The 15,669-nt window shown below is 44.1% G+C and overlaps 1 protein-coding gene across 1 annotated transcript in view; it reads right to left on the bottom strand.

Moving 5' to 3' along the window:
* LOC124168408 (adenylate cyclase type 3) overlaps window positions 1-15,156 on the bottom strand; it is a 449,992-nt gene extending 434,836 nt beyond the window's left edge. Inside the window, exon 1 of the mRNA XM_046546623.1 lies at window positions 9,844-15,156. Within this exon, the coding sequence (XP_046402579.1) occupies window positions 9,844-11,442 (1,599 nt within the window). The 5' untranslated portion in view covers window positions 11,443-15,156. The remainder of the gene's footprint in view (window positions 1-9,843) is intronic.
* Between the last annotated feature and the right edge of the window lie 513 nt (window positions 15,157-15,669).

The following is a 15,669-nucleotide window of genomic DNA, read 5'->3' as shown; positions in this document are numbered from 1 at the left end:
CGCAAGTATTCTTGAGTCGAATTTGTGCGCAGATGAAAAAAATCCTTTCACTTCAAATATCAAACGTGAAAATCTCATCAAAAATTGAGGTGATTACATGAAAAACTAATGAAACAGCCGTAACTTCTGAGAACAAAGTCCTTGAAAAGACACTCAATGTATAACCTGATTCTGTCTGATGTGACTCCCGTTGGAGGACCACGTTTGGAAGTTGCAGAGTTAGCTAGGACCACAGGGATGGAGGCTCCCAAAGATTACTAAGGTTTAATTAGGAGACAGAGTTTTGCTATTGAGAGATGATGCCAAATTACCAACGATGGACGAAGCGAGAAAGAAATAGTCAGTAGAATAGCGCAGGCGAAGAGGGCTTTCTACAAAAATAAGAATCTTCTTATAGCTGAGAGTGCAAGCATATAATTATGGAAAATATCCATCAGATGTGGCATATGGAGCATGTTTCTCTATGGAAGCGAGGCTTGGACGTTTGCAGCAGCAGAGAAGTCAAGAGTGGGAGCATTTGAAGTGTGGTGCTACCGAAGAATGATAAAGATGGATGTATGGATAAATGGATTGACCGTGTATGTAACGTGGAGGTGCTAAGAAGAGTGGGAGAAAAGAGAGTTCTTCTAAAAACCTTAAGGATCATACTGGATGACTTAGTTGGCCACATTTCGAGGCATGATGGCCTGATGAAAACAATCGTAGAAGGACAGGTGGAAGGGAAGAAGGGCAAGGGACGGACAGGTTATAAAATATGTTAAAGAGAAGAAATACATCGCTATGAGAAGGCAAGTGGATAGTAGAGAGGAATGGAGAGCTGCGTAAAACCAATCTTAGAATTATTGGCTTATGATGATGATGATGCTAAACGTTCATACTAGAAATACAGGCAAATGTTGACAAAAGTCTACTCTTGACACCAACTATGAGTAACTAATACAATGAAACTTTAAAGCGTAAATTTCAAACTAGCGATACGTCACACTAAAAACGACTGTTTGGGAGGGAGTAATTTGTGTCCTTAAGTGAGTCCATGCTTAAAAAAATTGGATTTCAAAATCGGACATAACCCCAAAAAAATATCATGCACACTGATGGTACAACGGTTCAAAAATCCCGTCCTCGTCATAAGGCATTTTTTTCCGCCCAATTGCAAATCCCTAAAATGTTGAAAGCCTTGAGGCAAATACTTTGGACTTCAATGAGATGTGTTATTATGTATCCCTTTCCGCATTTCATTAGAAAGAAGCATCATATCCAATGAAATTCTTTAAAAAAAACAGGAGAATTACGCTTCACTAAATTCGAGTATGATTAACCTGCTTATCGCACCTTTACAATCTCAAACTATTTTTCAAAAGCTCAACTTGACTATGTGCTAGTGCTGATTCCGTCATCTTGTCCACAAAATTTTCTGTATTATTCCAGAAAACGAATAAGATTCAATACAACTTTCTTATAACTGGTGATGTGTATTCACGCTTAAAAATTCATTTCTATTCATATTCAGAGTAGATATACTCTTGAATTTCGAACAAAAAATTAAGTGAAATAAAAAAGATACGTCGAAAAACCAACATGAAAAATCTTTGACAACTTCCACAGGATAATTTACAACACGACCATAGCTTCGTGGAACTTTCTTGATGGTTCAGCGTGATATTATGGACTCCACCAAGTTTTACCAGATGCTACCTTATTTGTAAAAAGATGAACTCTTTCACTGCTAAATTAGTAGGTTTATATCGCTTTTGAGGTGTAGGTAAAGGTTTGACTTCATATGAATAATAACAAGAGATAGTTAATGATCAGACTAGGCACATACAAATACTACTGACCACTTATATCACAAGCCATACGGTATTTAATGGAGTAATCTTGTTTCCAACAGGGGAAATTTTGTTGACATTCTCAGCGGCTAGGAAAAAATGCAGCCGTGATTTCCACGAGTTGGATTCCGGGAGTGCTGGGTAGAATTCTAATGAAAAATATTACGAGAGGTCGGAAGGAGAGAATTTTGGCAGCGAGCCATTTAATCCAACCCACACACACACACAAGTATTGCATTGATCGGAACAGTCCGATTTCCCGCCGACTTATTTTAAGCAGTTCTGTGTCAAGAGCAAAAAATTGGAACAGTAAACCGTGTCACTCACACGAGCGTCATATTCCTTGCTTACTCCCACAGTTTGCCTCGCACCATCACTGCACTTCTTCCGATACCTCCACGAATATCACAAACAGGGGCGGTCTGGGGTGATTGAGGGCCCTCGGCTGGGGCCCCACTTACCGGGAGGCTCGAGGGTCCTTCCCCAGGAAATATTTAGGAAATTTCCCGGTAGTGGATTTTGACGATTTTCTTGTAAAAACTGGATTCTTAAAATGTAATAAAAATAGCTATTTATTAATAAAAAATACTATGAAAAATGGGAGTTTCACTGGTTTTAAAATTTGATGATGGATTATGGTTCTATTATCTATTTTTTAGATAATTTTTTCCTTGAAATTGCGCTTAAATCTACACAAAATTCTGAAATAACCTTTTCGAATAACGCTTTCAAAAAAGTTTTAGGTTCTCTTTACGTTCAGACACATTATTTTATTTTTTTATAATATTTTTACACTGAAAATGCATGCAGTGTAAAGTAACTAATGAAAACTTATAATTTTATACTTGCAAAAGAACTTAGGTTCAATTAATCTGAGGCTTTTTTGTTACACCTATCGTATATGCTTTCCTACAGACGGAAGTGTTGTAGGGGCCCCCTATGCTCGGGGCCCTCGGCGATTGCCGACCGGCCAACCTGGCAAGACAGCCCCTGATTACATAAGAACCCTCAAATCGGCCTCTAAATGTATTGTCACTCACCGCGAATTTAAATGGGTTTACACCAGTCGCCACTCGTGTTGCTGACGGAAAAATTGATAATATCTATGGTGTCCGGCTCCACCTTGTGGAAGTTCATCTCAACAATGAAAAAGAACAAACTTATCAAGAACGAAAGTGTAGCGAAAAAGGCCACAGTCTACCGCACTGTGACTATTAAATCAAGGATGACTTCTTTGAATATCTACTTCAACATCAAATGCCTAGCCTTAGGTGTTATTCCAGAATACGCCAAAATATCTACTAACACCAGATCGAGATTTTCCCAGCCACCCCTTCCACCTACCTTCATCCTCCCCCTCGAAAACCACATGATATATAAGGATATTTTATTGCTTATAACTTTTTTACCTGAGGATGACGCCGCTGCGTCAAAACTAGTTGTACCACGAAAATAAATTGGTGGATTAACAAAAGTTTGTTCTTTTTAATTGTTGGGCAGAATGGTCTGAGTTCACGGGGAAATGAGGAATACTCAGGGGTGTTATGCGATATTTACATTCATGATGATGTAATTTATCAAATTCACAACTCTTCAATGCTGTTCCCCGCATTTGCATACTGAAAAATATTGAAAAAAATGGATCGCATTGCACTCATTATCGCACCGCGGGCATTCTTGAAAACCAATTAAAATGCGACCGAAGTGGCAAGAACAGAAATCAGTCTACTATAGAATGGAATAGGATCTCCTCTATGCTGTCTCCTCGGATATCCCCATGAACCTCTCATATACTGGCAACCTTAAGGTCGCGAAATCTACTCCGGCATTCGTAGTGAGGGACATGCATGTCATATGATGCAACGCAGTTGAACGACCTTAACCTTTATTTACACGCTAAGCGGCGATTTTGCCGCATTTTTCGAAAATTGGAAAAAGCGCGTATGCTGCGTATAAAAAGATCACTAGTGGCACACTTAGGTATTCTATTTCTGTACTTTTTCCTCTACCAAGAGCACTATCGTCTGCAATTCGGCTAGAAATTATTTAAAGTATTTATCATGAAATTTGCATATTAATATACTTTATTTCCGTTTATTAATGAAAGAGAAAAAAATTAAAGTTCTTTTAATTGTTAGAAGTTATCCAAAACCGTTGAAATACCCTAAAATTTTAATGTATATTAAGGAAAACCAAAAGTATTAAAATGCCACAAAAAAGCCGCAAGCGTGCACTGGCGCCATCCTAGCGGGCGCGCGTACCGAAGGGTTTAGTTGTCCGACTCTATTTCTTGCACGACGTAGAGTTTTCCCGGTGTAAATACTATTGAGCTACTACGGGAAGTCAGCCTCAATCGAAGAAACTTCAGTTGCGCGAATCGTCCAGTTGAACGACCCAAAATGCCTACGCTCTCGCATCTATTCGCACGTATTAAATCATTTTAACTGTTGACGCCACTAATTCACTGATATGAATGTCACGCGCCCCATGAATTAGGCTACACCCTTTAAAAGCTTTCTGTAAAGTAAACTGTGGACGGAAGAGAGTAGGCGGACGGTGAACCTAGGTTGGATGAATGAGATTTTGGTGAAGAAATTTTACAAGATACTTTGATGATAATGATTTTCGTGATTAAGTATTTATCAGGGTGGATTCCGTTCGGGATCAGATTTAGGCCTTTGTATTGGTGGGGAAGGCAGGTGGCTTATTACTTTCCTCGGCGCTCGCCTCGAATCAAACGCAGGTGGTATGCACCTTAGGTCTGACATGCTTAGACAAGTGACTTTAGTGACTTATATTTAAACGTTGTTCGCTAATATTATGGGATAAAAACTTTCATTGAATAACCACCTTAAAAATTAACATCTTCACCGTTTTTCCAGAAATTACCGGCCACATATTCTATTGCAATTAATGGACCTTTTCCCCTAAAAAAACAACCCTGCTTCTTCCATTCAAACGACCAGTGAAATTCTTCCATTCCAAACGAACAATGCTTTCTTCTTAATTGGTAGACTTATACTCCTTCGATCTAAGATGCCACCACGCGCGTTCGAACCCACGTCATCGAGACACTTATCAGAAAGACTGGCACAACCAATCGATTTCTCGACTTAAAATTCAGTTCTTGAGGTCCCTCGGTAATCTGCGATGCCTTCGTAACGACCTCTTCACTCGATGGCACTCAACTCAACGGACGGTTGAGGACGGGGGCCGATACAACGCGCCTCAGGTGCTGCTAGTGCTTGTGTACCTCCCACAATGCACCCCGATACTTTTATCCCAGGGCACTGGTGTAATTAGGGAAGGCTTCGGTGGCGCTGATGTTGTTGCGGAATCCGGAATATTAGTCCATAATTTAAGAGCTCTCCCTCGAAAGATATCGACCATCAAGCGACAACTTGACCTCGATTGATAAGACCGCTCGCTCCCTCCGTTCGAAGACTTTTTATTCATCCCGTAATCGCCTTTACTCACAATTTAACTACCGAGCAATAATAGCTCCACAGATACGTCGTCGGCGCTCTCTCGAATGTGTAGGATCTTCGTTAAATTTAGTTTTATCAGACCTTTTTAACTCGCATTCTAATGCTGACCAAACTTCATGCCATGGAAATTAATTTTTCCGCATCATTTTCCGACTGAAAGGCTTTCGCGACATAATAAAAATATATTTTAATTACCTAATTTTTGGGGAACTAATTACGACTTCGTGAATTTCATTCAGTGCACCTCAGTTAGTCTAACCAGCCATTTCTAAAAAAATTAAAGTGCCTAAGCGATTTTGCGTCAGGAAAGCACGCATGCAATCCCAACCTACTTAAAAACCAAACACCGAAATTTGAATTAAATATTATTTCCAATCAAATTAAAATAAAAAGAACTGGAAAAGGTTCAAAAACTTATGAAAAATATTACTTTCATTATAATCTCTGTATATTTTACCTAATGCGGGATACCAAGTGGTGAACTTAAAAGAAGTAACAAGTTAAATTGTGTTTAAGTGTAAAAGAAACACTTCTTTCCATTTCTTCTTACCTAAATACACGTAGTAACAACAATTTACACTTCACATTGTGAACTAATTAGAAAGTAAAACACACTACACTTTATAGAAATCTACAAGGTCTCACCTATCAACTCGAACTTTCCTTCCGAAGAGCAACTACGTCTTTGTTGCCACGTAATGTGACTTGTCACATATTTATTTCTCATACGATAAACAGAGAATAATATTGGTACAATGACAGGATAATAGAAGTAATTAAAATCGAAAAAAATAGGTTTTCCATATCCACATTACATACTAAGTTCTACTCCGCTGCATATCTACAAGATAATAAAATAACAAATGTTTACGTTTAAACCCATTACTGAAATACTAATGAGCGTAATTACATAAAACTTTATATAAGTATTGAAAAAGCTAAGGCTTTTAGCCTAGCCTAAAGGCTAAGATAAGTCTGACATAAAAATGAAGGAGAATTTGGTATCTCAGTCGATTTTGTTTCTACAAAGTCGTACATATGATGCACCCGTGAGTAAACGTAAGAAAGTGCGCTGAAATTGTGTTTCTGAATGCAAAATGAAATATTTATTAGCTTCAAAATATTTTTTCATGCCATCAGTCAACAATAAAATAGAATACGTAGCTTTAATATGGCATACATTTATTTATTTTAAATTGAATGATTGACCTTCGAGATATTGGTCTTCAAACTCAGGTGACTGAATTATGCAACTCTTAGTAGCCCGTAAAACCGAAGTCGTGAATGTATTACTCGGTTAATTAACGGTCTACGACACTGGCAATGGTAAGTAAAGTTGGATGGACGTTTTGGGATTGTGGGAATGTGGATTGGTTGATAAGAAGAATCAAACGAGGCAAGGTCATATGCTATGTATAAGGATGAGCCATCCTTCATTACGAATGTGGAGGCGAAAGATTAGCGATCTCTCGGAAGTCGCGCCTTCTCCCAAATGAATCGATAGAAAAACGCCTCAGCAAAGCACATATGACCCATCAGACGGGGCGAGATTACGCATCTACACACTTAATGTTTTTAATGCTTCTACATATATTTCATTCAACGTGATGTAAGCGACATCGCTTGCGAATCATTGGCTCAGGAGGACTTATATCGGGGAAAATCATTTAATGAATGCCATAACATACGTTTTCAACATGTTTTTAATAGTAAATAATAGTCAAATTGGTGAAAACTCTTTTTATATCATACTAAATTCCATAATTTACGTGTTGTACTTTCATGATTTTGACAATTCTTAAAAAGGAAATGGATTTTGTTTTGACATTTTAACAAATAGGACCAATGCTGTCCATACAAATTCATGATTGCGTTAACTTTTACATGAAATGTACTTTTTTTAAATTAATCGCTAAAAAAACTTATTTTCACGATATAATTTTTAAGAAATATCATCGCCGATACACATGCTGCGAATATTAATTCCGGTACGATATCGGAAATAAAATATATTGAGATACTGTTAGGACTACCGATTAATATAATCAAGGAATGTTAAGTGAGTATCCGCTGCTAGGGAAAAGAGCGGAATGAGATTGTTCACTGACAAAGATACGAAATGGAAATTCATTTGTAGAATCCGGTACATTCGGAGGCATGCTTTCTCATAAAGTCTTGGTGGATTACAGTCACTGAATTGGTGTCAATCAAATACTTGTATTTGATAATGGTGTAATAGCCGAAACCGGTCAATATTAAATTTTCATAAACTTGTATAAGAAACAAAGTTTCCTTCATTATTAATATGGAGCCCTTCCATCACGTACGTGCTTCAAGTTTCGATTAAATTGACTGACCAGTAGCTGACTTCGAGAATAACATAATCAAATTTCCGCGGAATAGCACGATGTTTTTATTTTATCGGGGAGATCACAATACAATGTTAGATTTTAAATTATATCCGATTGATTGTCGATGAGTTTGATTTGCATCAATCAACGGTAACGAAAAAGAAACAGTCGTAGTAAGTAGATAAGTGTGGAAAATTACTACTGCTGTTTCCATCTTGTTAAGCAGTCATGTCCACGTGAAAAAAAATGAGCACTCAACTTAATAAAATGCCAAAGGAAGCGTGGTATTGCGTAAACGAAATTTTGCATCAGATTTCATTATTTCATAGAGTTTTTAATAGTATGGGAAACAGTCGAGGAGCAAAAAGCTTCACCAAGTGAAAAACCCTACATGCTTCATTTGATACATCGTCTTTGCGGTGTTTGTTATAGTCCAATGGGATCATTCATCATAACTCAAAGCCATGTTTTTAAATGCATAGTAAATGCATTTTTCGTGAAGGTAATTTGAAGGGACTTTTGGTTGAAACGGCATCGTAAGGAGAATCAAAATGTCACTAGGTTTTAAATCAAAACATGCATGCTTCGAATAAGTAATGAGGAAGTGCTGCGAAGAGTGGGAAAAATATAAATATTCTAAAATCCCAAAGAAAAATACAGTACAACTTATTTGGCCACATTATGAGGCACGATGGCCTCATGAAGACAAACTTCGAATGACAGGTGGAAGGGGAGAAGGGCGAGGGGAGGCCCGGAAAGAGTTACAAAGGACAGGCTATAATGAATGTAAAAAGAATGAATATTACCTCACTATGAAAAGGCTAGAAGATATGAGGGCGGAATTGAGAGCTACGTCAAATCAACCTGGCGATCATTGCCTTATGGTAATGATTATAAAAAGATTTTCGTAATTATTATTCTGTCAGTCAAAAATTTTAATTCAGTCGGAAATTTTATTCCAGCAATTACTAAGAGGAGAAAGTTTTTCTATTTGATACACAGGTTATGACTAACGAGGGTAAACTCTGTCCGGAAATTTTCACGATGAAAGCGCAAATTTGAAACAAGGTACATGACAGGAAAATGAATAACAAGGTCCAGCTCGAGTGTAGAGCTCTCTGAAGGGAAGGTTGGGGAGGACTCGTATTCCTTGGGGAAGAAAGGAAATGTATTTTGCGCCTGACACGAAACAACGAAATAAGTTGTTCCATGGTAATCCAAGAAAAACGATTGGTCATTGTTGGAGCAAGAAAAAACAAGGAAAAATATTCGTCGTAAAAAATCATTACACTAGCTAGAATTCGAATATTCATATTTCATAGTTTTATTATTGTTTCAGTATTAATAAATATTATATTATTCTACTAAATTAACTGAATTTTATCCGCGGTATACACAACCTTGTGTACGTACAAAGAATGCGCATTTAATAATCTGGTGAAATATTTCTTTCCACGGGCCGTGATACAAAGAAGACTTAACGAATAGTCTCAGTCTTACCAAAATTCGTTCTCTAGCTACCCTAGTGGTGGTAGTACTTACTCAGTAAATACAAATAATGATGCACGAAAATGTAAATACTGTGACAAAAGTGTAAATATCTGGATTAAATTCGAAAAAGAGTTCGAAAATCGGCACCAAAAATGCAAAATACACTCAATCAAATCGGGCTTTCATTCAGAATTCATTGAAATTCTTTTCGTTTACAGTAAAAACGATGTCATTTTACGCTCATTGAACTTGATGGTATTTCCAATATTACGATCAATATTTCATTTAATTTTTTCGCTAACTTTACCTCTCTATTGTCAGGTTCAGTCCGTAATAACCACAAAAAGCACTAAAATATTAAAGTCATGCCTTAAAATTATACCTCAAATGCTTCCAGCAATTTTCCACAAACTCTTTGATTGCACGTTCGGTTTTATTCCACAATGACGGGTATCGATAGGTGTCTTTACATGATACAAAATGTATAGAAACGGTCGAGGATAATTCAAAATGTATCATTCATTACCTTTTAATTTAATAATATTTTAGAATTCCACGGTGTTAAGCCTGAAACAATTCTTTATTTGCACAAAGAGATGCAAGCGATAATATTGATAGAGCAATTTAGTAATTTATTTATGGAAAAGTTAAAAATTTTCTCGATCGATTCGGAAGGCAACTGACCTGCGGGACGAGGTTTGGAGCCTCTCTCGCGAGCCCCGCCACGGCGACTGTGTATGCGCAGCAGGTCCCTGCACTCAGCACGAGGCAGTACCGCAGCCGGAGAGGGAGTGCGGCAAAGAGCAGGAAGACGAGGAGCAGGGCCGCGGGCAGACCGTCCCTCGGCGTCGGAGACGAGAAAAAAGGCGCGGCAAGAGAGCCATCGGGAGCAGAGGAAGTCGTGGAAGAGGAGCCGCCGTCGGATGCGGGATCTTCGGAGGCGGAGACGAGCGTGGAGGTGCCGGGAGATCCGCCCGGGGCGCCCTGCAGAAAGAGCGGGGCCAGCAGCTGGTAGTTGGCCAAGTGCCAGGCGACGTGCGGCACGAAAGACCACGCCCAGGAGAAGATGGCAGAGCCTCCGGATGACTCGTTGGCGTCCACGGAGCTGGAGACGGACGAGGGCGGCCTGTGCCTCCCCACCACTCTGCGCAACCTGGCCGCCAGGGCGGAGATCATCTCTCGGGGCGGGTTGCCAGGCAGCGGCTTGGACGGCGAGCTGCCGGAGATGGGTTTGGCGGGCGAGGAGTGGTCCCTGTTGTGGCGGTGGCGCTTCTTCTCGCGGCCCGCCAAAGCGCCGCTCTCCAGGTCGTCCTCGATGTCGTGCCTCTTGGACGCGGAGGTGTCCCCGGCGAAGAGGGCCCCCGAGTGCGGGCAGCACCCGAGGCAGCCCGCGGCGCCGCCCCCCGCGTACCTCCTGCACCAGATGAGCAGTGCCGCATTCGTGAAGAGGAATATCCCGGTGAGGACCTTGAGCAAGCACAGCCTGAAGCCCCAGGTGAGCTCCGAGAACTCCCCCGGCAGGTCCTCCTGCATGTCCGCCACTTCGATGGAGCCCTGGGACCAGACGTGAGAGGACAGCGCAGCAGTGACTTCGTCCTCTTGCATCTGCACGGTGATGAGGCAGTGGATGCCCAGCAGGATGGAGGCGCAGAGGAAACACTGCACGTCCACGCGCTTCTGCTTCACCGAGTACGATTGGTATAGGTGCTCCACCAGAGGGTCCTCGAAGGCGTCCCCGCAGAGGCAGAGGGAGGACAGCGGGCGCCGCGATGGGGCCGAGCCGTCCTCCGCGTCCCCGAGCAGTCGGAGTCCCCGCGGGCCGCTCTTGATGGGGTTGGGCTCCTCTACCGCCCCCTGCGCCGCGAAGGACAGCGACCGCTCCGCGAAGGGCTCCTCTGCCCCCTTGACCTCGAGGGCGCCTTCGCTGACCTCCGCTTTCGCTGCCGCCGCCCCCTCCTCCCCCGCCTCCAGGTCCACCCGGGGGCAGTTGGATCCGCCGCTGACCAGGGTCACGCACCCGTTGCCCGACTCTTTGCACACTTCCCCGTTGGACGAGGGGACGGCGTCCGCTTTGCACTTGGCGCCCCCCTCGCCCTCACCACCTTCCAGCGTGACCACGACGGTGCCCTCTCGCGGGGCCAAAGGGTCAGGGATCGAACCGGGAGGCACTCCGTTCTCCTTCAAGGGTTCCGAATGGGGTTCCGGGAGCTCCAGGGACTCCTTCTTCTCCATCCCCTTCGACTCACCACCTTCCACCTGACCTAGGCAAACTTCCTCCGCCATTTCCCCCCCTCTATCGAACGCCCCGACGCTGTCTTTTGTCTCCTGAACACGGCGACGATCACCAGGGGGAAAACGTAAAATATTTCCTCCGTATCTATTTAGGCCTAGTTCTCCCTCTGCACTCAAACCCCACCCCCTTCAAATCCACGCCGACCACCCCCGCATTCCTCCAACGCTAAAGTCATCGCATCGAGGTTGTCCTCGTGAGCTGCAAAAACCCTTTTCTTCGGAGGCGAACTCAGAGAAGCACTCCCACCCTAAGACACCTCCTCTCCGTCCGGTGCGAAAGAACAACGGTTTAGGAGAGGAAAAAGAAAAAGAGAGGAGAGAATAATAAGGAACGGAGCAGGAAATTCGTGCTTCTTTTGTTCTCCACCTCGCGACGAAGCAGAGGCGACGGACGAGCTCAGGTAGAGCGGAGGACCCGAAGAATAAAAAAAAACAAAACAATAAAGAAAGAAAAACGAGGAGGGTCAGGGCGGTGTGGTGGTCTCGCTATTTCTTTTTTCTGCCGAGTTTTTTCCCTCCGCTATTTTTTTAATTCTCTCGACTCTCGCGTCCTTCGCAATCACGGGGGGATTTCGTCGACACCAGAGGTCCGAGAGAGCGGTCGTCTCCTTTAAAAAGAAATGCAAAGGGGGTTGGCGGATGGAGGAGTACTTTTTTATGCAGGAGGGGGGGGGCGGCGTAAATGGGATGGTGGGAGGGGGTCTCCTCTTGAGGTCAGACGGAAAGGGGCGACATATTTATAACTCCCCCTATTTTCCCTCCGCGCTTTTCAGGCGTGCGACGGGAGATAGGATGTCGCCGTGGATGGAGGGGACGAAAAAGTCCTCCGCATATATGTATAAATGTTTCAGCGGCGATTCCGAAATAACTCTGGAATGGTTGTATCCACGACGAATAAGGGATCTTTAAGGGTTTTATGAAAGACCCTAGACCCTGTAATCTCTCACCCAGGTTTTTCACTGCAATTGCGCCAGATTTTTTTAAAAGACCATTACACATCCGAAATAAGATCGATAATAGCAGTCCTAAAAAATATATTAGCTGCCGTGATCGCCTCGTCTTTCTAGCCAATTAAGCAATGATCAGTGCGCGGAAAGGAAAATTAAAGCTTCTCATTAAATTTTCTAGTGTCAAGCAAGCTTCGAGTCCGATTAAGCACGTACTTTAGGCGTATTCTTTCTCCTTAGGTAAGACCTTTAATGCGGCTAAACTCGTGCGAGTCCAGGACGGATCTAAGGCGAGGAAAAAAAGTATCGCAGGCCCAGATTGAAGCGCGGAGTGAGGCGGTTTCCTTCATTCCTTTGCAACCGTCCATTCTTAACCCGCACAGCCGTTCCGTTTTTTGCTCCCGACGCCCATTTCCAAGCAGAGAGAGGGATCCATTCAAAGGTGGGAGGGCGAAGACTTTATGGCGCCAAAATAATGCTCGCGTTGTGGAGGGGGAGAATTATGGGGGGACGGGGGGGAGGAGTCCTTCGAATGCGCGCTTCCGTGCTCCAAAATTCATCCGTACCACTTTATTCTCTTCCCCAAACTCAAGGACTTCCCTCACACACACACTCACGGTTTAACCTGTATCCCTACCACACTCCCTACTCAACCCTCGCATCGCATACCCACCAAAGAACAAAGGTCCAAAAACAAAATACGCTATCGAATTCGAAAGATTAAAATTTTCCCAAAAAAAGGTACTATTTAGGGAGTAAATGGGATTGAAAAAGGCGATCTCTTCCTTGTCCGGTCTACGCTCCGAATAAGATCTGCTTGAAGGCTAAATGAGCATCGCCAGATGAAGTGGGAGATAAAATCGAAGACGGATGATCGATGTGTATTTTTAAGCTGATGGGCGGTTGAGAAAGAATCGGGAAACCGGTCGTCAAAGAAGCATTTCCAGAAGAAAGGTCAGTGAAAGTCAATAGCCACCCCCAACACAGCTAAATAAGAGGGCGAGGAAAAAAATTATGCCTCGATGGGAAGATTTAAAGAGACACGATCGGCTTTAAATACGAAAACCGCTGAGTGAATACTGAACTATGAATTGCACGAGCGGATATCAAAGCGACAAACTAAACGAAATGCTCGATTCCGACTAAAATATGAAAAGCCACGTCAAACGTTTTGTTTGGAGGTCGCTCTCGCTACTCAGCCACAAACACGTGAATAGGAAACACACTGCACACCAAAACACCCGCGGTCAAATCAATCGAAACAAAACACGTCCGAAATCAATGATTTCCGTCCGGACGAAGCACACACAGTCGCACTCCACCCACGATCACTGGTCCGCGCGAAGACAGGAGCACAGCACTCTGCAGCGACACACGTACGTGCGTCTAATTGGGAATACATTCACTCCGTACATCACACCAACTCATCGCACTTTCTTGCGAGGTTATTTTTTTAAGTCACGATTTTCGCGAAAAGTTCTTTCCACTAGCGGTCAAAAAATAATGGAACTACGAAACTCAAAAATCCAAGAGCGAACGATTATGTTTTGTTTTTCTTTCCTCGCCGGAGCAGCACACGAGTTTGGTTAGTGGGAGAGGTCGGTGGAGCGGATGGCACGTAAATAACAACCTCAGCCCGGAAACAAACAAGGGAGCATCGAGCGCGCGTGTCGCTCCCTCTCAGCAAGGAGGTTGGGTGCGATTCAACGCTTCAAAACACTGTATTCATTCGTCCCGCCGCGCGGAATATCCGAGGAAAATTTCCGAAGGAACGAGCTATTATCCTTCCCGTAAATTGAGGGGAACACAAAACAGGGCAAGTTCTGAATGAAACCCGCGAGGGATAAGCACGGACCTCGGTAAAAGGGAGTTTCACTTCACTTCATTAGGCCATCAAAACTTCGCCTCCGAGGTTGAGTTCAGCGCGCACGAGGGAAAAACGAGCAATCCCACACGGGTCACGACCTCTTCCGCGCTCTCTCCTCGCCAAGTGTTCCCCCGGCGCCGCTGCTTGCGGGCTGCGTTCCAGGCACGTGAACGGCTGGGGCAGGCGTCAAAGCGTTCGGCACCTGGTCGCCCGCACGGGAACATCAGACGACGACGAATTGCCGTGCCTCGCAAGTGGATGGGATAGGCCGAGGAGTGGGAGGGGCAGGCGAAGAGTCGCTAGATTAGATGGGCGTGCTGACTCCCCTTTTCACGCAGGGAGCCCGAGTTCGAGAGCCACCACCGTCAGATACTGATGCACAGAGAAGAAAAGCACTCGAATGGCAAATCCAAGCAGTTGAGCCGTGCTTCCAAGAGAGGGGGAGTGAGTATGCGGAAGGTGGGAGGGGCACGAATCACTTGGATGCGTGACCGCGGAAATGACTTCCCATTCACGAATGATTCTATCACAGTAATACAGCGCACACTGTCCAGATCATGTGGAGGAAATTTCAGCACAGTGCGCAATCCTCGAACGAAGTGAAATCCACTTTCCTTCGCTCACAGCTGGATGAGCTCAGGCTCTGCCTGACTCCCACCCTAACCTCCACTCCACAGTGTGACTTTCCTCATCTCCCTTCTTAGATTTGCTCCAGGATGGCTGTGTAAACGCACTGATGGACTCGTTGAGCTCACACAGAGGGCGCCGTTGGAGGCAGAGCGGGTGAGGAGAGCCTTTCCCGCCGGCCTGGGAAAACCGATACGAGCGGTTCCCCTCCTCTCTCTTTCTCTCTGCGCGCGCCCCGAGTTCTCCGCGAGGGCTGCCTCTCGCTCTGAGCCAGGGACTGGAGTGGAGTGACGGTGCAGGCCCCCTGCTCCGAGGGAGGAGAAGTGGAGGGTGAGGAGGCATGCGCGGTAGTCGAGTGCATCCTCTCACCTGCACTACGCTACCTCGATGACGGTGGAAAGAGAGCGCCGGCGCGTGGCGCCAAGCACTCACTCTTCGAATTAAAGCGCATACTGACCCTTAATAGGGTAGTTTTCTTCATCAAAGAAAACGAAAGGCATTGATTGCGATTCATTACCTCCCTGTCGAAAAGGAAGCGTTCGGGGAAGTGTCCGGGTAGTGTTGCGGGAGTGTTCAGGAAGCGTTTAACGGTACGTGAACGCTTCCCGGCAGCTTCCCGAACACTTCCTCAACACTACCTGACTGTCGACCCTTCGCTTGCCGAACACTTCCTCGCCACTTCGTGGTTGAAACACTTCCCGGACGTTTCCCCGACACTCCCGGAACGCTTCCGAAGCGTGGGAAACACTTCCTCGACGCTCGCTGGACGTTTCCCCG

The sequence above is a fragment of the Ischnura elegans genome, chromosome 11, assembly GCF_921293095.1.
Source record: "Ischnura elegans chromosome 11, ioIscEleg1.1, whole genome shotgun sequence".
Lineage (NCBI taxonomy): Eukaryota > Metazoa > Arthropoda > Insecta > Odonata > Coenagrionidae > Ischnura > Ischnura elegans.
This window is presented reverse-complemented; position numbering and strand designations above follow the sequence as displayed.